The sequence below is a fragment of the Myotis davidii genome, unplaced genomic scaffold (genome assembly GCF_000327345.1).
Source record: "Myotis davidii unplaced genomic scaffold, ASM32734v1 scaffold456, whole genome shotgun sequence".
NCBI lineage: Eukaryota > Metazoa > Chordata > Mammalia > Chiroptera > Vespertilionidae > Myotis > Myotis davidii.
In genome coordinates this window covers 140,983-168,355 of record NW_006287375.1, presented here as the reverse complement: position 1 = coordinate 168,355, position 27,373 = coordinate 140,983, and the positions used below count along the sequence as shown (strand labels likewise).

The 27,373-nt window shown below is 52.0% G+C and overlaps 1 protein-coding gene across 1 annotated transcript in view; it reads right to left on the bottom strand.

The window, feature by feature from the left end:
• The window catches only part of FSTL4 (follistatin like 4), a 97,795-nt gene that overhangs the window by 12,482 nt on the left and 57,940 nt on the right, over positions 1–27,373 (bottom strand). Inside the window, exons 5-10 of the mRNA XM_006759172.2 lie at positions 20,531–20,651; positions 10,787–10,948; positions 10,297–10,431; positions 9,368–9,394; positions 6,131–6,249; positions 4,236–4,385 (exon numbers count right to left, since the gene is read on the bottom strand). Coding sequence (XP_006759235.1) covers positions 4,236–4,385; positions 6,131–6,249; positions 9,368–9,394; positions 10,297–10,431; positions 10,787–10,948; positions 20,531–20,651 — 714 coding nt within the window. The remainder of the gene's footprint in view (positions 1–4,235; positions 4,386–6,130; positions 6,250–9,367; positions 9,395–10,296; positions 10,432–10,786; positions 10,949–20,530; positions 20,652–27,373) is intronic.

Genomic DNA, 27,373 nt, shown 5'->3' with positions numbered 1-27,373 from the left:
AAAGGAAATGGTAAGCTTTCTTTGGTGGATGAGAGCCATCTAAAGTCTCTAAAATATTTTAAATGGAATGTTGTTGTGCATGCAAGAAAATTACTAGGCTTTCCAAGATACATGCTATATGACTGAAAACAACATTAAAACAAAAAACAAAACAGACCTCCAGGTGATCCATAAAAAGGTAATTTGGAATTAACTAGACATTCTAAAGGAAAAAAAAATGTAATGCCTGAAATTAAGAGCTCAATAAGTAGGTTTTAAAAATATCCATATTAGACACAGAAGATAGAATTAGTGAACTGAAAGGTTGATAGAACGTACCCAAACCGAAGCACAAAGAGCCAAAAAAAAAAAAGATGGAAAATGAGAGTGAAAAAGATAAGTGAGAGACAATGAAAAGGTCTAATTTAGCCAAACAAAACAAAACAGTTCCAAAAGAAGAGGTAAGAGTGAGACAGCATACTATTTGAAGAAATATATCAATCCAATTCAAGAACCTCTAAAAACCTCAAATCAAAATAAATACAAAGAACACATTCGCTGGCACATCTTAGTAAAACTGCTAAAGACCAAAGAGAAAAATCTGAAAATTAGTTTAAAAAGTGATAGACAGTTTGACCTATTAACAAAAAGAATGGGAAAATAATGGATAGGCATTTTAAAATGCTGAGAATACATAATTGCCAATAATGTAGAATTCTATATTCAGTGAAAATATACTTTAACATTATTTTTCCTTTATGTATTTTTATTTTCAAGCAACCCAAAACTCCGAGACTCTGTTGCCAGCAGTCCTGCACCAAAAGAACCATTAAAGAACATTTTCAGGTAGAATGAAAAGGATCCCAGACCTAACTATATACTTCAGGGGAATAAAGAGCAATGGAAAAGGTAAATATGTGGGTGAATATAAAGGACTAGCAACTGTACAAAATAATAATAGGCATTTCTTCAGGGGTTAAGTTATATGTAGTTAAAATTCATTCCTACAATAATGCAAAAGGTTGGAGGGAGGGTTAAATTAAAAGAGCTAGTTGTTCTAAGGTTCTATCATTAATGGGGAAGTGAAGTAGTTTTTATGAAACTGTATTGAGGTAAGGATGCATGTTATAATCTCAATGGTGGTAATAACAATAATATAAAAGAATGAATTGTCAACAAGCTAACAGAGGGAAAATGGAATAATAAAAGTGTTTAATTCAAAAAGTAAAAAGGAGAGAAAAGCAACATAAACAGGTCAAATTAAAAAACAGTATGGTACTTACTACTATATAAATTAATTACATTAAACATAAATGGATCAAATACTCCAAATAAAAGACCAAGATTATTAAACTAGATAAAAGCTTAAAGACTTTATAAAAGACCACCTTAAATATATGGACATAGAAAGGTTGAAAGTAAAAGGATAGGAAATTACACCATGACAGCACTAATCGCAATAAATAGACTTTAAGGCAAGAAGTATCATCATAAATAAAGAGGAATATTTTATAAGAATAAAGGAGTCTTCCCCCCAGGAGGTATTATAATTTTAAAGCAGAAATGGATAGAACTACAACCATGGTGGGAAATTTCAATATACCTCTCAGTAGCTGTTAGGCTAAGTGGACCAAAAAATAAAAATAAAATCTCCAGGTATTTCAAATTATTCAGAATATGTTCTCTGGCCAGGGAAATCAATAGCCTCCTATTGTATATGTCAGGAGAAACCACTAACTTGGTTATATCCAACTTTCTCCATACAATAAGTCTGTACTAGGGCAGCTAAACATTGCTGGGGAAAAAGATACAGCCCTGCTCATTGACCTCACTTTAAATTTACATCCACAATCCTTATGTGGGCCTTCAGGATTACCCAGAAGTGCTATCCCATTTCCTGGGTAAATTCAACCTCGCATACAACTTTCACCTCTCTCTTCCAACCTCGGTGATAATTTTTCTTATTCCCTGAGAAAATTAAAGCAACCAGAAGAGAAGTTCGTCCAACTACCAGCGATGGTATCAGGTATTGGCACCGGTACCTGGGTACTTTCTTTCCTCCTCTTACAAGGGTGTGCTTTTACCTGAGGCTAGCATCTCCACTTGCATGCCCTGGGTTTCACTGATTCCTGCTTAATTCCATGAGGCAGAAGAATTCGGGGGTGGGGGGGGGAGGGACAACTCTCTCCATTAGCATTTAAATGCTATAATGTCACCTAAGCTAAAAATAAAGTTCCGTTCCTTCCATATCCTCTTCCTGCTACTGCCTCATTTGTCTACCTGTAACTCACCTTTACAGCTAACCTCCTCAAAATGGTTGCCTATAGTCACCATTTCCACTTCCTTACCATTCTAACTTGGATCTGCTCCCTCAGGCTTGCATTCCACCATCCTCTCTGTTCCTGCCTGCCAAGGTGACCCACATGGCACCAAATTCAATGATCCGTTTTCATAACATGCAAATGCTCTCTGCAACATTTGATACCACTGACCACTAACTCTCCCTTAAAACATTTTTCTGGGCTTCTGGGATACCCCATCTCTAATTTTCTTTGTTCCTTTCAGCTACTCCTTTGGGTCTTCTTGTTGGCTTTTTCTCTCCTGTGTGATCTTTAAGTGTTGGAGTGCTCCGACCTGTACCTCCTCTCTGTCTATACTACCCTGAGTGATTTCTCATCCAGTTCTCAGGTTTTAATATGGTTCATATGGTGATGATACCCTCATTGACATCTCCAGCGTAGATCTCTCCTTTGACTCCAGACCTGTTTATCTAACTACTTACTTTATATACATCACCTGAAATGGAACAGAGCCAAAACTGATTTCCTAATTTTCTCTCCTAGCCTTGCTCAAAGTGTCTCTCATAGTATATCAGTAACATATTATCACAAACTTAGTGGCTTAAAGCAACACAAATCTATTCTCTTACAGTTTCTGGAAGCCAGAAGTCTGAAATTAATTTCATTGGGTTGAACCAACATGGCTCTGTAAGGCAGTGCTCCCTCTAAGGCAGTGGTTCTCAACCTTCCTAATGCCGTGACCCTTTAATACAGTTCCTCATGTTGTGGTGACCCCCAACCATAAAATCATTTTCGTTGCTACTTCATAACTAATTTTTCTACTGTTATGAATCGTAATGTAAACATCTGATATGCAGGATGTATTTTCAGGGGTCGTGATCCACAGGTTGAGAACCGCTGCTAGAGGTTCTAGGGGAGAATGCATTTCCTTACTTTCCCAGCCTCTAGAACTACATTCTTTGGCTCATGGCCCATTCTCCAATCTTCAAAGTCAGCCATACGCCATGCTGCCCCCTCCTTCTCTGCAGAACTTTAAATTTATCCCTGCCTCTCTCTTATAAGGATGCTTTTGTTTGCATTTAGGGAGCACCCAGATAAGCTAGGATAACTCCCCATTTTAAAATCCTTAATTCATTAACATCTGCTAAATTCCTTTTGCCATATGAGGTGACATTCACACATCCTGGGGGCCACCATTCAGCCCACCACACACAGTAAATGGCATCCCCATTCCACAGTTGCTGAAGTTCAAGCAAGCAAACAAAGGCTTCTGCTCTCTCAAACCTCTCCTTCCACCCAGCAGAAAATCGTTGGGGCTCCCTGTTTAAACTACATCCCGAATCTGATCATTTCTCACCACCTCCACTGCTGTTCTGTCCTGCCTGGTTCCTTGCAGTGACCACACACCTGCTCTCGCCTCCAGTCCTTTCTTAATACAGAAGCCAGATCGAGTCACTCCCCTGACTAAAGCCCTTCAGTGGCTTTCCATCTCACTGTTTCTACCTCATTGGCCTTCATTCACCTGCGACTTCCGGGCACCCACTCTCCCCCTTATCGCGGGCCTTCCCTCTGTTCCCGGGATCAGAACCCCACTTGGCATTTAGATCTCAGATTCTGTTCCACTCCAGAGCCAATTTAAAATCATCTTCCAGTTCCTCTAGCACATTTCGCCTCGAGTAACGTAGCACTTACTATTTAAACTCCCTAACATTCTGATTTAGGGCCTGTTTCCCCAACTACCATATAAGACCTAGAACTTCCTTGCTCGTTTTTGGCTGTTTCCCAAGCACCTAGCACAGCGCATGGCACCCGGTAGGCAGTAAAGACTTGAACCACTGCACATGAACCCCCTTTGCTTTCCCTCTCTGGCCTGACCTGCCCTCACAGCAGCCGGAGAGGGTGCAGAAAGCAAAGACGACTTAGGCAGGCTGTGCCCTCTCCCTTAGACAGGTGTACCTGCAGGACTTTCTGGGCTTGAACGTCGACCACGAGGACTCTGTTCAGTGCCGGTTGGGCCACGTAGATGTACCGGTGCCTGACGTTCACTGCCGACGCCCACTGGCATGGCTGGGTGGCGTCCCCGTCCCCTTGAGGACAGATTTCTTCCTGTGAAGGAGATAGGCTACCATGTATACTTCTTAATCCCCCCTCCCCCTGCCTCTCGGGATTCCCTCTCCCCTGACTCTCCTCAGTCCCTTTCTTGCCACACTCAGAATCCTTTGGATTCACAGAACATGGCACGCAACCCTCCACCTCACCAATTTCCCCCTCCCACTTCTTCTGAGGCTGTACCTCCCCCTGCAGCCTCTTCATCAGCAGCTTCCAGGGCATAGTCTTCCACTCTTTTGTGCTTTCTCTTTGCCCTCATATGCTCCTTAACCCTCTGCTTTTGAACTCACCACAAAGCTGGGAGTGTTCTCACCAAGGTCAGTGTTGACGCCTCAGTTGTAAATTATTCCCTGGCCATCATTTTATTTGAACTTGGGGCACCATCTGACTACTCCTTGGTTCTTCTCCCTCCATCCCACCCCGTGGCTGGGCCCTTTCTGTTGCTGGCTCCTGCAGAGTTCACCCTGAATAACTTTTCTTCTCTAAAGTTAATCTTACCCAAACCTATGGCCTTAGCTACAGTCTATATGCCCACAACTCCCAAATTTACATCTTTAGCTCAGGCCTCTTCCCTGAGCTCCAGACTTATAGCCAACTACTTAGCTTGACTTGATTGTTTAATGAACATCTCAGACATGTAAGTCCAAAATCAACTCTCAATTTTACCATCAGCCCTGCTCATTCCATTAAAAAAACAACAACATCTCTATTGCTTTACTTCCTTGGACCAAAAACATTGAGGCCGCCCTAACTGGTTTAGCTCAGTGGTTAGAGTGTTGGCCCAAGGACTGAAGGATCAGGGGTTTGATTCTGGTCAAGGGCACGTCCCTCTGTTGCAGCCTGTGCTCTTACCAATTAAACTTGTGCTTCCCGCTGAACAAAGTGGATGGACATCTAATCCAGAAGAGAGGCCAAGAGAGGATGCACCAACTTCCTACTCACCAGCACTTTAGAAAGAGGGTCGGTCCACTGTAACCCTCCCATGGGGTGTTTGGGACCCTCCTCCTGCTAGCAAGACTCTGGCTTCCCCGCAGGCCCCCCGTGGTTTTACCGGTGACCAGCTCTAAGTCCACGCAGTTCTTCCCTTCCCCACAGCCACGGGCTTAACCAGGACACCACCTTCCCACCTGGACAATTATAATGACCTCTTCACCCCTTGGTGCTTCTAGGCCAGCCCTTTTGACCACTGCCCTCCCTGAGGTCTTGCATGTGTTCCTGATCATGGCCACCCTCTGTCTGAAGCCCTTCAGGGGTTCCCAGAGCTTTAGGTACCATTAGAACTCCTTCCCAATTTCAGGCCCTTCCCATACCCACCCTCCCCTCTAGGCACACAGAGTATTTTCCGTTCCCCGAACATGACATATTTTATCCTCTACACTCCATGTTCATGACATTTGTTCCAGAAACCTGCCACCAACTCTGACTTGTTCTTCAAAACTGAGCCCAGGGATCACGTATCCCAGGGGCCTTCTCTCCTCAATTTCTAGAGCATCTGGCACATCCTCTAATAGCACCTACTGGGCAGCTGTGAACTTGGGGAGGCCAGGAACCCATTCATAGGCCTGGGCCTCCCCTCGGGCTCAGCGCGTGGACGTGGCTGCCTGATGAAGGAACGGGCATTTACATGCTCGGCCTCGTGTTCCTTGAGCCTTGGGACAAACTGGAACCACACCGTACAGTAGATGGAATTTAAGAATTAAATGGCACCCGAGGTGGAATACTGACTGGGCGTGGGAACCTACATAGCTCATGAAGATCTTCTCAGAGGGTTTGAGGTGCCTCTGGATCTCACAGTCCACGGGGTGCAGGATGATAATGCCGTCATCGGAGAAGACATAGAACATGTTTCCCACACTGAGGCCTGGGAGGAGCAAACACAGCCATGGTTATGTCCCTCTAGCAGCTACCGTCCCCCCTCCCCCCGTGGGGTCACATGCCACATCGGGCACACACAAAACTGCAGCTCAAGTGCATGGGGTGCAGGCGCGCAGTGCAAGTCCTGGTCAAGGTGGGGTGAGGTGAGATGAGCAGGTGATGTGGGGAGCAGGGGAGAAGGTGCCCCGAGGGCTGTCAATCAGAACAGCACACAGAGGGCCCTGCAGTCCCCGGGTGTCCTCCCAGACATGCACACCAGTCAACCAGACTGGCCACCAACACAGGCTTTCAAATCAACGACAGCCGTGGCTTTGACATACATTTGACCGTTCCTGTCCCGAAAGGCAAAGCCGCCCTTGGCCGTTCGCTGTCCACTAAATTCAGAATGGATGAGACGATCCCCCAAAGCAAAGGCTCTCACTTTGAACACATTTAGGTGCAGCGCCACTTCCTGGAATGGGGGCCCTAAGAATGCTGTGGCAGGTGCTTCTCGGTCCAAACCGAGTCCCAGCCTGTCTGTGCCGGCAAACCCCTCCCTCAAGACTGCGGGCTCCACCTCTGCCCCAGCGGTGCTCCATGGCAGCTCGCGCCAGGTGCTAGAGCCCGCAGCTGGTTGTGCCTGCCTGCCTGCCCTCACCCGGCCCAGGGCTCGGCCGTCTGGGAAGAAAAGGCCTTGGGGACCCCCAACTAGTGCAGCCTCCTTATGTCAAAGACAAAGAAACTGAGGTCCAAGGAGGCCACCTGCCTTTGTGCCCGAGTTGGGTTAGACCCCGAGCTGCTGCTCAGCGTGTCCCCTCACTCTGCCTCTCCATAAAAGGCCAACCTGGCACAGGGATGGGTAAGGTTGGAATTCTTCCTCCCACTTTCTCCCCACTCTTTCATATATTTTGAAGGTAGAACAATAAAGAGATTTCTATAAGTTCTGAAAAAATGAAATGTATTAAATAAATACGTGGAGAACTCTTTCCTCGCACGCAGAGAGCACCAGTGCCTTGATGTGTAGCGCACAGAGGGCTCTGCAGGGAGCCAGGTTAGGTGCTGTGCATGGGTGGACCCCACCCGAACTCTGAACCCCTCTTACGTGACCCTCTGTAACTGCATGTCACACCCGCACGGCCTCCTGCATTCTCCGGGTCTCTTTGCAGTCACCTCACCTTAAAACACCACCTCTTAAAAACTGGTCTGGCGAAGTTTTCAGTGAGTTAGAAAACAACAAGTCAGGCAAATAGGAATCACCATCCCATTTGCTGCCAATGACTCTGCAGGCAGTTTTCGGGGTGTCAGGCCCATGGTGACGGCACCAGTGCCTGCGGCTCCAGTGAGGGCAGAGGTCCCTGAGTCCATGAAGTAGCCTCGACTGCCTCTGGTTCTGTGCTGAGAAGGGCTCTAGGCAAGAGGGTTCCTGCCATGGCGAGCAGCCTGACCCCACCTCTCAAAGCCGGCACTGACCAGGGTGTCTGCAGAGCTGCCGCGGGGAGCCTGGGTGCCCGGCAGCCTGCCCCTGAGAGTCAGACAAGCCATGCATCTCAGCCGGCTCAGCCCCCAGCAGGACCTTTGCCTCTGTCCCCTCTCCCCTGGCAAACTTCTCACCCACACCTCGGGGGCCGAGGGGGGCACAGCCCTGGCTCAACAACAGGCCCCAGGAACAGTCTCCGGGGGCTTCTCAGAAAATCGATGGTCGGAAGGCCCAAGGTAAGACTGAAGGCTTAACAGAATCTCCATGGGGTCCGCAGCTGTAGCTACATTGCAGGCTGAGCGCAGGGCCTTGCCCACAGTTGGCAATGGAACATGAGACTAAACAAATACTCAACAAACAACCGGCTTCACAGGAGACCCAGCCTCATGATCAACCTCCCCAGCCCCGCCCCCGCCGAAGGTTCTGTCTGGGCTTAGCTTCCACTAAGGCAGTGATGGCGAACCTTTTGAGCTCGGCGTGTCAGCATTTTGAAAAACCCTAACTTAACTCTGGTGCCGTGTCACATATAGAAATTTTTTGATATTTGTAACCATAGTAAAACAAAGATTTATATTTTTGATATTTATTTTATATATTTAAATGCCATTTAACAAAGAAAAATCAACCAAAAGAATGAGCTCGCGTGTCACCTCTGAGACGCGGTCAAAGGTTCGCCATCACTGTGCTAAGGGGGCACCAAGGAGCTTTCCTTGCTTTTGTGTGCTCTCATCGTCTCACTTCTCCTGGGCAGACTTGAGCGCACCCTGTGGGCGGCCAGCTTGCCTCTCTGTTTTGGCCTCTGCATTTTCCTATCTCCAGGCCTTGAGTCTTAGCGGTGAAGGGTACCAGCTGCTCAGGCATGATGGGAAGTGCTTGCTGCTGGGTCGTCTGATTTTAGTGCAGCACCTGCCAGCCTTGGGCAGCATAGGTCTTAAGTGGGCCTCCTTAGCTGTACTTCACACCCCAGGGCCCCCTGCATTCTCTGGGTCCCTTTGTAGTAACCTCCTTAGAAAAACACCGCCCCTTAAAGATGCAGAGCAAAAGCTCTCTGGGTGCCTCATGGCCAGGAGCTAGGGTCAGGCAGCATCAAGAGTCTGCTAGTTTTTGAACCATATGAAACTGTCCATATTAGGCCAGTTTTGATGTATAAAAACGCAATTTTGTATGGCCCAATCTAATGTTTAAAGATTGTTTGCTAATACAAATTTTAAAAGCCTATTCATTTAAAAACATACATGTAAATAAATATAAATTTACAGAAATCATCATAGCTTTCTCCTTCAGCATTTCTTCAGAGTATATGCTAAACCCCAACACCAATACCAGCTGCTGGAGAAAAGTTTAAGGCCTGGATCTGACCAGGAGCCCCTGCTAAGCGGGCCCCTCTAGTGGAGGTTTCAATGAGCTTGAAATGGATACTTTCCGTTTCTAAATTCTAATGCATTGGTGACCATTAAAGACACTAGGCGGTGTGAAATCTGCTTCTCAGGGTGTGCCACCTGAGTTTGACTTGGACCTCCCCCCTCCGGGCTGATCTGGCACGTGAACCCCGCTTGTGGGACTGTTTGGCACTCATGGAAAGATGGCCTATGTTGGAACTACAAACACACGTGACCACAGACACAGCACAGAATGAGTGAGCTGGTACCTTCCTCGCGCCAGAGAATGTTTGCAACTGCAGCAGCGGAGAGTCGGGAGAGCGGGAGCCGGCGGAGGGGAGGACAAGAGAAGAAAGCAGAGTGAGAACCTTCCTCACAGTGTCAGTGCGAGAACATCTGCCATCGAGTGCACAGAACGGCACCATGGACTCCTGTGGCCGCCCTGGGGACTGTGCACATGGACAAATGCGTCCGGGTCTCAGGACCCTTTCAATTCTGAATGAATCCTTGACATCAGGTCCCAGGATCCCAGAAGCGAATGGGGTTTTCTACTTCCCAGGATGACAAAGAGGCAGCAACCTCTCTCTCAGATGCGCAGGATTACTTCCAGGAGAGCTCCGACTTTCAACTAGGATCCTCCTTATCTGAAACACGTCTGAGGACCTCCCTTGCTGGGAAAGACTCATATGAAACTGTGACTGAGGGAATGAGACCATGGCCAGCACCCACGTCCTTGAAATCACAGCAGCGGACCCACTTGGGGAGCCGTGGCCACAAGGGAGAGCACGCTTAGCACCCAGGTGGGCGACATCCCTGGATGAAGGCCGGTGTGCACAGCCAGTCCCCGGGCCACGTGGGACAGCGGCCCTGGTGGGTGGATAGTAGGGGGCGTTTTGTAGATGAGGGCAGGGGTTCCAGGGCAGGTAGGAAGCAGAACTGGGGCGAGGATATGTGAGCTTCCTTGTGGTCCTGGGTTCTGTCTGCTGTCTGGAGAGCTCCTCTATGTTTCTAGAGTCAGGGAAGGGGTGCTCCCCTCTGGGCAGCCTCTGTCCCCAGTTTGAGCCCAGATGGATATGCGTGTTACCTGTCTTCAGGGGCTCATGGTTGACAGCTCTGGCCCTGGTCAGTTACTTCCCTCCCTGACACCGCGCACATCCCACCAGCTCAGTGAAGAGCTCAAAGGCAAGAGTGGACTCACGGGTCTTTCTAGCTGAGTCTTCAATGAAGAGGGAGGAGATGTCTTCATCCACGCCCACTTCATTTTTGGCAATGCAGGTGTACGCCCCTGTGTCTTCATACCGGACGCTGCCGATGTGGAGTTCGGTCCCATTGGCTGCGGAAAGGACAGTGCTCAGCGTGGCCTGCTCAGCCAAGGCCCCCCCTTCCACCCTCCCCATTCTCTGTGTAGGCATTAAAAATACAGAGCCAACATCCCGGACAGTCACCCAGCAAGGGCCAGAACACCTGGGTGAGCTGAGGGTGACCTGGGACCTGACTGGCAGCCTCTCATCACTGCCCTCAGAAAGCCCACGAGACTGTGGGAGCGCAGGGAGTATAACAGTCTGGGGAGACATCTGTTCACTCCAACATGTCTGACTTAGAATCAACTCACGTCTCTCATTTCCATCCTGGGGAGGGTGTTAGCTTGAACTTGGGAATAGCACAGAGACATCGAGGGCGGTTCTTACCCAAAAGGGAGAGCTGTTTAGACATCTGGGCTGAGACATCCATGCCGTTTTTCAGCCAAGTGATTCTGGGCATAGGAATGCCCTCCGCGTGGCACCTCAGACTGGCCGCCACCCCCGGCTCCTGTGCCTGGGTCTCTGGGTAGACGCGGATGACTGGTGGCACTGCGGGTGAGAACCAGTGCCGGTAAGAGAAGGCCCTCACCTGGCCCCGGGCCTGGGGTCCAGCCACAAAAGCCTGCTCCAGGGCGGTGAGCTGAGAGGCAACGCTGCACTTCTCTTTGTAAGCAGTTTACAACCATCCTATTCAGCAACTCAAGCCCTAAGAGAAAGCTATAAAACGGACTGCAGGCAACAAACACGTCAGGCTTCCTACCCTGTAATTCACGGCTTTCATCATTATTCTAAATATGATCAGGAAGACAACCAAATATTTAATGTGGTTCAGCTGCTACATGTGAAGAGCAATAGCCACTGACATTTATTTCTGAATGAATAAAATTCAGATATATGATTTCTGTTATCAGCAAGCCATTGGACAGAGGCTTATGTCTCGCAGGAAGTGCTTCACAAAGCACTTATGAGCACTGACTGGCAGGGCTACTCATTATATCACGGCTCCGGGCAATGCATTGATTTTCCAGTGGGTCATTTTTATTGCTCCCCTTCTCAATCCCTGAAACACGGGTGAAAGGCCAGTGTGCCCTCCTTAACGCTGACTCGGCCGTGGGCCCTGCAGTCCAGCTCGGGGCTGGGGCTACGGCCTGGCCCACTCACCAGATGAGCACGGGTGGGCAAGGCGTCACCCTCCATAGGCTGTGGGCTTCTCTTACCTGGGCTGTCTGTGGGGAGGGACCCGGAAGAAGTGGAGACTGTCTGCAGGACCTTCCGTCCTACCCCCAGCTTTGGGCCCAGGAGACAAAATAATTACCATTTTTCAGTGGAATTGAGGGCTCTTCCCTACTCACACATTCTACTCTACTTAGTTCCAATGGGTTCGTGAGAGCGTGTGTAGAGGCACCTGGCTATTAAACTGAATGAAACAAAAGCATCACACTTCCTTTGGAATGACGGGGGATGGATTCTCCCTGAAGTGGGCAGCTACTTGTCTGGAAGCTCCTATTGTCCAATGAGAGACAGCATCCCAGTGCAAGATGAAGGCAGAGGAGGTGGAGGTACAGGCCCCTCCTCCCAGGACCAAACTGGAATTACAACTGAAACATAGAGCAATCATCCTGAATGACCAGCTGAAGGCTAGCTGAAGAGAAGTCTTATGACTGGGGAGAAAGGAGGGCATCCGTGAAAAAGAAAAAGTCTTGTAACCAAGAATTTACAGAAGAAGCCCCATGGAGACTATAGAAGGGCAGAGACGTGGGACGCACTGGCCCTGCTCCCAAGAGCAGGGGCCGGGACTCTGGGGGGTATCTCAGCTGCAAAGGTTCCCCCTGAAGAGCGCGGGGTCTCCGCTCCACGCGGCCCCCAGCACAGAGCAGCAGAGCTAGGGAGAGAAGCCCACATAACATCCGGCTGTGAAGGTCCGCGGGAAGGCTGTCTGCCAGGGAGACAGGGGTCTGCTAGAAGCCCAGGCGCCCTCTTACAGGGTCAGTGCGCAAGATCGCGCTTGTGGCCACTCACCCTGGGCTGCGGGGGAGGGAGGGCGGCGAGGAGCAGACTGGAGTTGTCTGAGTGTCAGGTCTGATCAAATAATTGAATTGATACCCTCTCCCCTGGGAACTGACCTTTAGGCCACTTCACAATGGACATCCCACTCGCTAAGACCATTAGCTCTCCCCTCCGGACTTTCCCAGAATCCGGACCTGCACAGAGAATTCACCGCCCAGAGAAAGCGCGTCTAGGGCCCTTTAAAACCTGTGACTCCCGTCTTTGGGGGCTGGTGCCATTTTGGGGCTCAGCCCATCTGGTATCCAGATGACCTAATACATTTATAATCCCTTACCATTTGCCCTCGTGCATTCCTCCTTTGGCGACCCCAACATTGAGAAGAGACTGGGTTGTGTGGCTCTGGGGAGAGAGCTGAAGGGAACGCCAACAGGTCCCCATGCCGGGCCCCTCCCACACTGCCCACAGATGCCGGCTTTCCTGGCTCCGGCACTCCCCTCCATACGGCATCAGTAAGGCCTTCACTTGCCACCCTATCGAAAAGCCCCACCGTTTAGCTGACTCTCCTTATCCCTGTTTTTAAAAATGTCCTCCTTAGTACCTTCGCCCTTTGACACATACATGAGGGCAGAGTTTGGTCTGCTCACAGCTACGCTTCTAGTGCTCAGCCTGGTGAGTGGCATGTAAAAGAAGCCCCGTACATCTTCGCTGAATGAACGGAGTGATGACGACACAGATCTGAGGGACAAGGGGAGTTGTATGTGGGGGGCGTTCTCAGGGAGGGAACAGTGTGCGGTGGGGAGTCAGGAGGCCAGGCGTGTTGGGGAAGCGAGAAGCGTTCACGGGGCTGGAGCCTGGGGGGCGGCAGGCAGGACCAGCTCGCTGTGCAGGAGTGTGTGTGTGTGTGGAGTGTGGACTCACGGGGACAGTGGGTGCTGCTGCCCCTCTGTGCCCCGGTGGCTAGGCCTCCCCTATTTTTCCTGAAGGACTGGTGTACACTGGAAACTGAAGCACAGCCAGGGCAGCAGTGGAAAGGGGCCCCGCAGACAGCCCTAGGCCCTCTGGCAACCTAGAAGATCCACTGAGGAGCTCATCTTGCCTTGACCTGACTACCTGCTAAGGGGAAAACTAGCACACGGATGTTAAAGAAAATGACCCCATCACTTGGATGGGAGCTCACCACTGCCTCCAGGACCAAACTGTCCCCTTCGCATGTGATGAGGCGCCATGGAGCAACAGGCCCCAGGGTCTGGGCCAGCACCTGCTCACCACGGGCAGAAGCTGGGCCTCCTACCAGAGCCAGGGCTCTGGGTCCAGCCTCCTGCCAGGACAGGTGGAGCCCGAGGAGAGCCCCGGGCAGGGAGGCCTCCAAGACCTGGTGCCCTTGAGCCCCACTTGGGCGGGGCCCTGTCAGAAAAAGTCCTGCTACGGAGAAAGCATCCTGCCTGCCCCGAGGGGGGCAGGGGAGAGGGGGAGGGGGAGAATCAGCTTTCTGCCAACAAGGCAAGGACCCGACTGTTTTTGTTGGTTTTTTTGGGCCCTGACCTGCCCTCTTTTTTGGTGTAATTTGTGCACTAAAAATCATTTGAGATTAATATGTCCTGTGTAAACACCTTCATTAAAAGTTTGCCAAGCCTTCCAGTGAAAATGTTGAAAACATGACACAAAGGCCCGCGTTCTTTGGGAAGCATCGGTCACTCCCGAGGTGGAAGGAGCACGAACATGTCCTGAGTAAGAGGCACATTCGCGAAAGCACCACGTGGGAGAAGTCAACAGATGCGGGAGATGATTATTGCGTTTTGGGGGATGAATTGCTACATGTTTGAATGGTGGGGAGGTCGAGGGTGTTTTTAATTTAATGGATTAATCATTTATGTCTGGAGTTCCTGCTCCTTCTGATGAAAGCAATGCAGGAGGTTTGCATGAAGTTATAAATCATGTCAGTGTTTGGGCCTCATCCTGGGAGGCCTGGTCTATGGGGAAGTAATACTAATAATTTAAGAGAGGCAGTAGTTTCCTGGAAGGGATTCCTTTAGCCACCTAGGTCAAGGCCAAGTCATGAGGGAGAGCTTCAGAAGCTGGTGGCCCAGCCTGTATATGGGGGTCCTGCTCTTGCCACCAGGGAGTGAGGCAGCTCCAGAGAGAAGAAGTCTATATTTTATTCCATATTTGGCAAATTTCTGTGGGTCTTAATTTTCCCATCTGTATAATGGGTTGGAGGCTCTCTGAGGAGCCACTAGCTCAGACCTGTGTCCACCAACTACAGTAAAATATGGCTCGAGACAACCCCAAATCTCCCCCATATCTTCTCCTACCATGGGCTTTGAACTATATCTGTATCAGGCTTTTCCATCTATCATATCTCATCAGGCCTGAGGCAGGATGTGTTATTATTATTCCCGTTTACAGGTAAGTTTACTAGCCTAAGACTGTATGTCAAGGAAGTACCAGCACTAGGTCTGTCCGGCTCAGTTCATGTCTTGACCCTTTGACAGAGGTGCTGGCAGCTTGGGTCTGCTCTGGGCCTAGGATGGAGCAGCCCCCAGCCCAGCTCCTGTTCCCAGGAGTGGCATCTCTATCTCATGGGCCCACAGGCCACACACAAACTCCCCAGCACAGCTGCTGTTCTGTTGGAATCTTCTGAGCCCTGCCCCCATCTCCTCCCTTCATCCTCCTCCCCTTCCTGTCTGCCCTCTGAGGCGATCCCAGCTGGAGGACCAGACACAGAACACTGCTCTCTCTCTGTGCGTCCGAGCACTGCCTCTGAGTAAGCCACAGGCCACCTGCCACCTGGAGGGGACCCAAAGGGACCTCAGCAGCCCTGCTGGGCAATTGCACCGAATTCTACCCAAGCTGCTCAGGGCCATCGTTCAAGCTCTGGGCGGTGGGAAGGAACCAATCCCACAGGTGAATGTTGCCGCCTTCCCACCCTCCTCAGGGGACTCCATAGAAACACAGTGCTCTGCGTGTCTGAGCACCAGCAGTGCCTTCTCAGCCTCCCCAGGTCCTCCTGCCTGAATGTTACCCGCTGGCACCAGGCCACAGCCTGCAAAGCTCCCCATGCCCCCTGCCTCTGAGGGCCTCCTGGGAACCCGAGCAGCACCGGGAGTCTGCACAGCGACCTGCTCAGCCCCACGCGGAGCTGGTGACACCCAGCCATGCAGTTCCCCAGCTCCTGTCCTGCTGGGGGCAGGGGCTGGGCCTTACAGTCACTGCCAGGGGTCCCTGCTCAGATTCTCGCTCGGCCAGCTGTTTCTGATCAGGTCTAAGCTCAACACCGGGACAGAGATGAATGAGTGAATGAGGCGGGGTTCCTGTCCCGTTCCCCACGGTGTGCAGCCCCTGTAGCCGCACAGGAACGTCATGCCTTTAATACGGCTTTTTCCCTAATTCAAGCCAGCGCTGCCCAGTCTCATCGCAGCACGACTCACTTGCCTCCTTTGACCAGATCCCTCCACCTTTGCACACACTGCACCACCACTTCTCATCATTAAGCCCAGGACAATTAGGTTCTGGTCAGTGTCAAACTGCCTTAAAGAACAAAGCCTTATGGACTCTGGTCACAGAGAACAGTTTATGAACGTGACCCCAAAGGCAAGGAAAGTAAAGGCACAAATAAATGGATGGGACTGTATCAAACTAAAAAGCTTCTGCTAAGCAAAAGAAAGGGACAACAAAACAAAGAGGCAGCCAGCCAGACGGGAGATGATATCTGCAAACCGACAAAGGCTTAATTTCCAAAATATATAAAGAATTCATAAAACTTGGCACCAAACAAGCAACCAATCAAAAAGTAGGGAGAGGACCTGAACAGACACCTCTCCCAAGAAGAAAATATGAACAGCCAATAGATATCTAAAAAATGTTCAACCTCACTGGCAAATAGGGAAATGCAAATCAAAACTACCATGGATACCGCCTTACCCCTATGAGAGTGGCCATTATCAACAAGACAAGCAATAACAAGTGCTGGAGCGGCTGTGGGAAAAAGGGAGCCCTCATTCACTGCCGGTGGGAATGTAGTCCGGTACAACCACTCTGGAAAGTATTCTGGCAGTTCCTCAAAAAATTAAAGACCAGAGCTACCACACGATCCAGCAATCCCTCTCCTGGGAACACACCCGAAAAACTCGAAATCACGTATTCGCAAAAATGCATGCACCCCTGTGTTCACTCTGGCATTATTCACGGTGGCCAAGACATGGACACAAACAAAGTGTCCTGCAATAGAGGACTGGATAAAGAAGATGCCGTACATATACACAATGGAATACTACTCAGCATAAGAAAGGACAAAATAGCACCATTTACAACAACATGGATGGACCTTGAGAACAGTATGCTGAGTGAAATAAGTCAGTCAGAAAAAGCTGAGAACTACAGTATGACTTACTCATATGTGCGATATAAAACTGAAACGCATGAATACAAGCAGCAGTCAGTGTGGTGGTTGCCAGAGGGAAGGGGGTGGGGGAGAAGGGGGTCCTAATATAAGGCGACAGGAGAAGATCTGACTTTGGGTGGTGGGCACACGGTGCAATAGACAGATCTTGTAACATAGAAACCTACACCTGAAACCTATATGTTCCTGTTGACCAACGTTGCCCCAACCAATTTGATAAATATTTAAAGAACAAAGCCTCAACTCTGTTGATCAAGAGAAGAGAGTTTCCGTCAAACCAAAGATAACACCTTGCCCTTAGTTATGCCTCAGCCCCAGACCCATGAAGGTGGGTTGGCCCTACTGACCACATTCTTGCATAACCAGACAGAACAACTCCATGGCTGACATCAGGACCAGATGCAATACTAACCACCCCCACCTTAGCCCAGACCTGTCAGTGGGCCCCCGACCCTAACTCCTTTAGTTGCGATGATTAAAGATGTTCTTTCTCTAATCCATCCCCCAGAAGCCGTCAGGGAACCAGGTTTTAGAACACTAGCTCACCCGTGTCTCCGAGCTGGGTGCGACTTCCTTCAATAAACCTTTCCTTTCTTTGCTACTAACTCCTGTGCATGTCTTATTGGGCTGTGATGCACGCAGGAAAACAAACCCCTTCAGGTCTGTAACACCCACAGCAGCTCAACATTGACCTGCTGTCCCCCTGCACCCCACATCTGGATTCTCCAATAGCTACAACACCACGCCCCGGCGAGGAGGGGAGGTTAGAGGTCAAGAGCCTGGGCTTTGGAGTCAAGATCTGTTCTGCACTTACTAACTGTAGGGCTGGGGGTTCTGGGCAAATAATCACGTGCTGTCTCTGAGCCCCAGGTTCCTCATTTTGAAACAGGGATGGTGCACGGGAGGTACCCAGCAAGGGTTACCACTGGAATTGTGTCTTCCATACCACTCTACTTTCAACAACACCTTCCCACCATCCCACCCAGTACGCACTTCCCTCAGTCCAGCACAGCAAGCTTAACTTCTGGAATACTTTGACCACCTCTTGTCGTATTCCCAGGTCAGCAGGCAGTGGACTTGTTCCTTGTGAGGTCACAGTTGGCCTATGTTAGCATGTTGCTCCCATGAGGGGGTTGGTTAATGGCCCCAAATGCCATCCCAAGTGCCTGTGAGTCAGCGCAGCCCAGAGACCTCGGGGCTCGGGGAGCTAGGGCCACCTGACTGGCCTAGCCCAGATGTCATGCAGCCAAGCACGTTTCTACATTTAATGAGGAAGAAAACTGATCACAAATAAAGAGGTCCCAGCATGCCTCCTCCAATTCCACTGAGAGTACTTTGGCTGGAAGAGAAGCCTGGGATCTCTAAGCAATTAGGAAATGGACCTCAAACGGCCTCTCTTTGGATCTCTGTGGGGAGGTTTTGCTCTGTTTAGACTCCCCCAGAGCCAGGAGCAGCCTCTTCAGGGGAGATGAGCACTGGCTGGGCCAGTGGGGCTGTGGGGAGTGGGGGGAGGGGAGCAGAGGCCGGGAGGTAGAGGGAGGAGAGCACGCCCCAGTGCCAGGTGGACAGTCCACTCCCACCTGGTGGGAGGAGTCTCTTTTCTCCTTGGAGCCCAGCGCCACCACAAGTGTGTGTGGGCCTGGGCCTTGCTGCGATTTGGCACAGGGAGGACAGAACCGGCTCCTCTGCATCCTGAGTCTCAGAATTCTGGGGAGACTCGGGGCAGAAGCCCCTCCGAGCACCTGGCCACTTCGCGGCCTGGCCACTTCATGCAGGAAGGCGTTTGAGACCATGGTCTCCTCTGGAAACCCAGGCGCACCTGTACCGGCTCTCACCTGTCAGCCACAGGCAGGCGGCTCCCCTCCCTCCTCACAGACTGGCTTTGGAGGGAATGAGGAGGACAAGGCTCAAGCCCTCTCTTTGTGCCCTTGGTTCTTGTGAAGTGTGGGCAGGAAATGAAGGGCTGAGCTGAGGCTCTGGGGATATTGATTGATTTCCCGTTTCCAGGCTTGTCTGAGGACCCCAGGGACCCCGGGCAAACCACGTGGCGTTCTTCTGCAGCCAAACCGTGCCCAGCACGGTGCTGTGCGTTTACCCGCGCCCGTTTTAGGCCGGAAAGCCCTCTTCACACTGCGGAGCATGTGTCCTGCCCCTGCTGGGAGAGGCCCAGACACTGCTGCTCCCTGCACGTCAGCTGGGCTGGCTCCCTCGGCGGGTGTTATAACTAATGGCCCCTGGGTTATTCCGGGGAAAGCCAGAGATTTCATCGTAGGCCTGGATTCAGGCCAACAAGCACAGCCACAAACCCCAAAAGGATTAAGTGCATCCCAGCTCAAGGGAGAGACTAATAAAATACAGTTTAGCACATATGAGGATAAAAGTCCCTAAAACATCCTATAGGGTAAATGCACAGGCAAACTGAGCTCACCCAGTTGTCCTTAAGTGCCTTGTCCCCATGGATCCCAGAGGTAAGCAAAATTGAACCTCATTCTTGACATCTTGCTCACTTTATCTCAGAGCAGAAGCCCTGAACACCAGCTGGCTCAAAGGATGTGGGGCTGGCTTGAGCTTCTACACCAGTGGTTCTCAACCTTGGCTGCACATTAGAATCACCTGGGGATCTTTTTAAAATCCTGATTTCTGGGCCTCATCCTCTGGAAATTCTGTTTCTTTGTTACTAATGTTGTGGCCCCACCCCATGACAAAGAAACAGAATTTCCGGAGGATGAGGCCCAGAAATCAGGATTTTGAAAAGATCCCCAGGTGATTCTAATGTGTAGCCAAGGTTGAGAACCATTGTTCTATATACCATTCCACTATTCCCTGACGCATGAACTCCTGCTCAGGCCTGCTGGGTGGTAGGAATGATGCCCAGCCGGGTCTGATTTCCCCAGGGTGCTGATCCCCACAGCACTGTGGGGGGCGGGGGGGGGGACAGTGGCTTGTTGTTCTGATGGCTGGCATAGCCAGGTTGGGGTCGGAGCACGGGCCCTGGGTCTAGAACATTACCTGCCCGTCGTGTGGCCCAGGCAAGTGACCTCACCTAGAGACTCATCCATACGTGGGTTAAAATACACTAACTGGGAGCATCCAGGTGACGTGTAAGCACAGGACTGGCCAGAGCAAGTACTCAGAAGACATGGCTGCTGTAACTTGATGCTGCCCCTGGGAGGGGTTATGTCTTCCGGTCCCAGGAGTCCTGGCAAGCACAGCCAGGGAAGAGGGTAGGGGTGGGGTGTGGGGGGGAGCACAGAGCCTCCCAGGCCTGCCCAGGTTCGGGCTGGGCTTGGCCCCAGCTGAGGCTGGTTGAGCTTCTGAGGGAGGGAGGTGGGAACCGGCCTGTTGAGGAAACAGTGCCTTCCAGTTGGATAAGTGACAGGGTCCACACTGCCTGAAGCGGTGGTGGGTTTCAGACGTGTCTGCTTCTCACTGGAGCCAAGGCCACACACAGCAGTGGCCGTTGCCCTGTCACTTGGAGGGTCTCAGTTGCCGAGGGTGACACACCAGGATTTGTTTCCTCAGAGAGGGCTTTGGGTGAAGCCAGACACCAAAATTAGTGGGCGGACGTTGCCCTTTTCCCATTGCCCCCCTTTACTTATGAGCGAGATGGGGTGTTTGGGGTCAGATGTTTCTTTAAGGAGACAGACCACAGGAGAGGGAGGGTTGTTCTGAGCAGCATCTGGGGAGCGCTTTGAGGGGACGACATGCACGGAGCCATTACTAACCATTCACCTGCAGGACGTGGGTCTGGAACAGCTCCTCGTGGCCGGCGGCGTGGCAGGTGTAGTTGCCCATGTGGACGGTGGTCACCTTGGTGATGTAGAGCGAGTCGTCCTCTCCGAAGTCCTGCGCGGGGTGAGGAAGGCAGCGCGGTTGGCCTCTCTACCGAGTGGCTCATGGCTCGGGCAGGGCGGGCAGGGCTCCCCGTTCCCTGGGAAATGGAGATGCTGCAGCTTTGAGACTTCCCGCTGCCTGCAGGGCTGGGCAGGCTCGGGCGGCAGGACCTGCATCGCTGTCCCCTGCCGCTGGCCCAGAGCCCTACGTCCACCTAAGGCCTTGCTCACCTTCTCGGGGAGGCCGCACTCGAACCCTTCTCCAGCAAGCTCCCTCTCAGTTTCCACTGGGCTCACCTGCCCTGCTGTTTATTGGCGGGTTTCCTGGCTCCTGCCCACCTGTTCCACCTGTTCGTGGAGGGCGCCTTGTTTAGCGTAGGCAAACTTTTTCTTAAAGGGCCAGACTTTAAGAAAGTTTTGGCTTTGTGGGCCACAGAGTTCCTGTCAACTACTCAGCCCTGCCTTGTGGCACGAAAACAGCCAGAACGATACATAAATCAAGCAGTGCCATATCTTCCGATGACATTTTATGTAAATCAATAGGCAGTGGGCAGATGTGGCCTGTGGGCTGGGCTGTGCTCACCGCGGGTTTAGATCCCACCTTGATACCAAAATAGTTTCAGGCAGCTGTCAGAGGCCTGGAAAACCCAGAGAAAAGAAATAAGACTCTCAGGAAAATGGGGCAAGCAGCACCAAAGGGCAGGGCATAAAGAGAGCAGGAGGGCTGACGTGTGATTGATGCGTGTGTGTGTCTGTGTGTGTGTGTGGTCCATGGGATGCCGCTCAGTAAGCCTTGTCCCTGTGACCCTGCAGCTCACAGTGTGGGCTCCCACTGGGCTAGTGTGTAGGGGAGGGGTGGGCGGGAGGGGCTGTTGGCTGGTCAGAGGCCCCTGTGAGCGCTTGGGCACAAAGCTCTCCCGCAGGGCCGTTTCTGTTAGCCGTGTGCTCTAGCAGAACCATGCCCAATGCTGGCCCTGTCCAGCCCCACTGCAGACAGGCTGGGAGACAGAGTTATCGGGCGTTTCAGGGGGACCCCTCATCAGGTTTGGCTTCAGCTACCAGACGTCTCTGAAGTGTGGGTCTCAGAGCTGACGGGACTGAGGAGGGCTGGGCTCACTGTTAGGAACAGGGCCGTGCTGTGTCGGTTGTGAAGGGATGGGCCCGGCGCTGGGACAGGGACACTCAGGTTTTAGCGTGAACTCTGCCGTGGACCGCACGTTCCCTCGGCCCTCTGGCCCGGGTGCCTGCACCTGAAAGTTGTGCCCTGCCTGCCTCACGAGGGAAAGTGTCTGGGAATACGTTTTCCATTGTGGGGGGTGTGACATATGTGGGGATGTTACTCTTCTTGTCATTATTAACAGAAGATGCAAAACCCCATTGACTCCCTGGAGCCAACACCGCCCGTCCCTCCTGCCTTTCCCTGGCCTTTCCAAAGAAGCAACCTGCGGCGGGAGGGAGGACAGGCCACAGGCAGTGGGCCAAGGGCTGTCCAAGGGCAGCCACATGGGCAGCCACACGGCAGCTCCCGGTCCTGGTTCCTATCGTGCTCCTGGTCCTCGAAACACTGACCCTCTGTCTTGCTCCCCCTCCAGAGGGCCCGGCCACAACCCTCACGAGTCCTTTAAAGATGTTTCTGGCCAATGAACTAGCCCAACGAGGGGGTTCGGGCTCAGAGAGAGGCCCCGTGAGGGCAGAGGCGGAGGGTGGGTGGTGGACATGCAGCCAGCTTTCAGGGAATAATGCCCCCAGCGCCCCAGTGGAGCGCACACCGGAGAGGCTGCTGGCGCCCTGTGAGTGTCTCTGAAACATCTGCTCTGCCTCAGAAAGCCCCGCTCCCATCCTGCCGCGGAAGCTTCAATAATAAAAATAAAACACCAGAGCTGATTTGTCCTGTGTCATAACAGAGTCATAAAGGGTTCATACCTGAGTTGCTTATGAAAAGTTAATGGTTAGTCAGTTCTGGGGCTGACATATTTCTGGTCTAAGCGATTGCCTGTGTCAAAACCTAAATCTGGAGGAAAATATATTTTGCTGGCGCCCCATGGTGGGATAGCGTCTTGAAGGTGGGCTGGGAAGCTGGGTGCAGCGCCGCCCGGGGAGCCCCTCAACACCTCAGCTGGCGGTTCCAGGGCAGCTCCCTCCCATAGGCGGCCCCAGTGCCCGGGCCCTGGAATTCATTTTCCCTCCACACAGTCCTCCTGAACCTTCGTGCCCACAGCCCTTCCTCACGGGAGGGCCTTTGGTGCCCCCTGTGCTAGTTGTCACCTCCATGGGGGTTGTGTGGTCACGGGACCACAGCATTCCCCCGCTGAGAAGTGCCCCAGGCCGGGGTTCCCGCAGATCTGTGTAGGGTGATGCTGCAGTCTTTAAAAGCCAATTCTGTGCCCGGAAATGTGACATATATTGCCCTGTTTAAGCCTCAGACCACCCCCCTCTTCCCCGACCAGAAGCCATAAAACAGAACAACGGCCTAGTCCTGCCTCCTTCACAGCACAATCTGACCTCCTCTCACCACCTCCGCTGCCACCCCGGGGCCAAGGCACCATCTCCCTCTGGGGGGAGGCAGGGACCTCCACGCAGCAGCCACATGCCCTCGTAGCCCAGAGCCTCAGCCAAGGGCCTGCAGGGATGATCTGCCTGTCCCTCTCCCAGCCCAACTCCTTCCCCTCTCCTTGCTCACTCCACTCCAGCAGGGACCCTCGCTGTTGCTCTAATATGCTGGGCATCCTGTCCCCACAGGGGCTTCCTACTTGCTGCGCCCTCTTCCCCAAAAGCAACCCATCAGCCTGGCCTGCTCCCTGCCTTCATGTCTGCTCAAATGTTACCTGCCACCCTTTCTGTACCCCCACCCAGGCCCCTGTCTTCCTTCCTGCCGTATTTCTCTGTTGGCACTTGTTACATTTACACTGTTCTTTGCATTTGCCTGGTTTGCAGTCTGTGCCCCTCCCCAACCCCCCTGCCCCCGGGGAATGTGAGCTCCACAGGGCGGGCAGGGGCTCTGCACGCTGTGTCTCCAGCACCTCGCGCAGGACCGGCATCGCTGAGCGGACTGTGCAGCGTGGGCGAGGATTCCTGCAGGGACTGCCTTCTGGCTCCTTGGGCTTGACCACCAAGGAGCCCACCCCCTGCCTTCCATCCACCCCAATGTCGCCAGTACATGGGTCAAAACCAGGTGGTGGGGTGGAAAGGCAGAGAACTGGGCTCCATCTCGCCCCTGCCTCCCGCCCTGTCTCCTCCACGCCTCCCTCAGGCCAGGGCTCACTGATACTGACTGGAGAGAAGGCTCGACTCAGAGCAGGAGGCAGAGAAAGGAGAGCCCATCCCGGACTCCACGGTGACTCCTGGAGAGTCCCTAATGAAGCCCTTCAACCTCTCTGTCCGCTTCTCCTCGCTGCTCCGGAGCAAAGGCAGACGTGGGTGCTCAGTCGGCGCCGAGGGGTGTGCGTCAGCTCTCCAAGGACACGCGGGGCTGCTGGGTGCATGGGGCTCCGCTTCGAGCACCTCACTCATTACCAGCCCGTGATTTGGGCTCTGGGAAGAACCTGGCTCTGTAATAAAATAATGTCTCTAGGCTGAAATAATAGGCATCGTGTAATTATGGAACAAAGTGCATATTGTTTTCTGGAACATGAATACTGACTACAGAAATCAAATTTACCTCATTGGATGTGAGGAAATTACTTTAAAAATTGATTTATAAGAAGCTATATAAAACTGAACCGGCAATCCCTCCTCTCCTGCATGCTCTCTGAGATATGTCTGCACACGGCCATCAGTGCTTGATTGCATCTCTGTAATTGTCTTTTTATGGATGGCTTTTTTTTTTTTTTTTTTTTAGTTCTGGTGCATAGAAATGTATTAGCAAAATCAAGGTTCTTTCTAGCAATAAACAGATGCCAGATTAGAACATTCTTTGTATTGATGCACATCCATCTTTGGGAAAGAGACAATTTTACTTAAAGACTTGGTTTTTGCCTTTTAAAAAGCTATTTTCTAAGTATCTGCCCTTAATAAAGGAAGCAATTAAATGAGACTTAAGTATTAAACTATATTTAAGCCGAGGCGAGATGAAGGGATGTTGTCATAGTGATGCATGGGAGTCGGTCTAAGTGACACGGCAATGAGCCGTCGTGCTGCATACTGAGTGACTGGGTGTTCAGCACAAGGCCTCCAGAGTGGCTCCAGAGTTTGGGTTAATGATACCGTCAAGGCTACACGTTAAAACTCAGTTTGGAAACATTTTGTTTCAGAGCTTTTCCAACCCTGCCCTTCTCTGGAGCACCTTGGCTCTCTTTGGGGAGATGGAGTGAAGGAGGTGGTCTTTGCCTCCACGCTGGTTCAGTTCTGGCTCCCAGAAGTACACTAACCTGAGCTCCCCACCTGCACAGATATTTCAGCATCGTGGACCCACACATCGAGTGATAGCAGCTCCTTGACGACGGCCGGTCCTCAGAGATGTTTGTATTCACACAAGCAAGGACCAGACGCATCCTTGGTGGACACACGCAGTCAACCTGAGCATGCGCACGCTCGTTCCAACCCACTGGCCCTCCACAGCTGACCACTCTGACCCCCACTCGGGCTGCCCTGCTGGCCACTTCTTTCCAGCCCCAGGGAGGTCAGACTCGCCGCTCTGCAGAACCAGTCCTCTTGCTCAGACTCCTTTTTAAAAAGTCCCTGCAACTTGAAATGATCCCTGAGTAGCTGCTGAGTCCCCATGGGAGGGCTGCCGTGGACAGTCACTTTCAGTGGGTCTGTCCTCCTGCCCATCTCCAGGCCCAGGAGAGGGAGCCAGAGGCATGAGAGCAGGCCCCTGGGGAGGACTCCTGGCTTCCCTGGGAATGCAGGGAGCGTGTGGCTGCTGGCTGACGGGTTTATGTGGCCAGTCTCCCCATGACTGAGTGTCAAGGGGAGGCACTTCATCTTCCTGTGCAGCACTCGATGGTCCCCGCTGTGTGGCATGGTGCCTGGTGCATAAGTGGTGCTCAATTAGTATCTGCTGAGTGAATGGAGTTGTGTCAGCAAAGTGTGCTGTCTCAGCCAAGGGAGCCCTGAAGGGAAGGGTGGTGAAGTAACATCGCCTAAAGAGAGGTCTGGTCTGTGTCCTCAGCTCCTGGGAGGTGCTCTCTGGGCCTTGGTTGGCCTGGGAGCTTCCTCCACTGGACAGTCTAACAGTGTGGTGGGGGCTCCGGCCAAGTGGGATTGGTTCTGCCTCCCCAGGGGCTGGATACCAGAGGTCAGCCATGTGGGCATAGGTGAGTGACCTTGGGACACCAGGCTTGTGTGAGTTTCCGTGGCTGTCAGGACTCTATGGATACTGTCACATGTCGCTGCTGGGAAAGTAACATGTCCACGACTCCAGGGGAGGGGACAACGGGAGCTCACATGTGGACGCTCTTGGACTCTGCCCAGGGGTGTCTCCCGTCGGCAGATCTTAATCTGTTCTTTCCCTGTCATGAACCGTCACCGCGAGTGTAACGGCCCTCAAAGAGTTCTGTGAGTCCTTCTAGCAAACGATGGAATCTGAAGGTAGCTTTGGGAACTCTCCAAACTTGTCAGAGTGAGGGTGGCCTTGCATGGAATGCTGTCTCTCACTTCGTAGTTGGCACCAAAATTCAAACAGGGCAATTGTGACCCAGCGGTGTGGATGCTGAGCATCTGTCCTGGGCACACATTTGAGTGCCTGAGTACACACAGGTGTCTGGGCACCTGCAGCAGAAGGCTCACACCCGAGGCAGCTCTGAGCCCCCCGCTCATCCTCAGAGGCCGGAGGGCAGACACCTCTTACTGGCCAGGACTCCAGAGCATCATGTGGGGAGTGGCAGCTCGTGGGGCCCGAGTTGCAGGCTTGAGCCCCAGAACAGGGCTTTGGATGGTTAGCCCATCAGCCCCGCATGGCCAGCTGGGGCCGGGGAGGGACTCAGGCACTAGACTGAGCTCCAGACCGCTAGAGCCTGCTGCCTGCATCTGGGCAAAGTGCAACACGCCCTCAGAGCTGTATGGGTCGTGAACCCCAGGCTGAGAGGGCCTTGCGGAGGGCACCAGCTTCTCCACGCTGGCCCATACTCACAACGACAGCGGCTGCCGTTCGCGCTGTCCTTGAAACACCCAGGGAGGATTTAATTAAATTTCCTTCCACAGCTCATTTCAGGGACCGAGAAGGCTTGCAATCTGGAAATTTTGCCTGAGACGTCGTTTAAAACTCTTATACACCGTTGGAGGGAGTGTAACTTAGTGTAGGCTTTTGGGAGAAAAATTTGACAACATCCATCAAAACCCAGTCAGGGCACATGCCCAGGTTAGGGGCTTGATCTCCAGTCGGGGGTGTGCAGGAGGCAGCCGATCAATGATTCTTTCATCATTGGTGTTTCTCTCTCTCTCTCTCTCTCTCTCTCTCTCTCTCTCTCTCTCTCCCTCCCTCTCTGAAATAAATCTAAAAAATATATTAAAAACAAACAAACAAAAACCCCCAAACGTGCCCACCCTATATGTAGTCTTTCTACTTCGAAGAACAGACCTACTTACGCAGACGTGCAAAGAGGGGTGTGAGGATGCTACTGCAGCACTGTTTGCAGCAGGTGAAGCCCGAAAACGGCTGAGTGTGGGCTGTCCTGCTGGGGCTGGGAGGACAGCCAGGCTTGGCAGGTGCTCAGTGAGGCCTGGGGCTCTGCATTCAGGGTCTAGGAGCTGGATCACAACTTTCCTGAGGGACCCTGTACCTTTGAGATGGGGCCA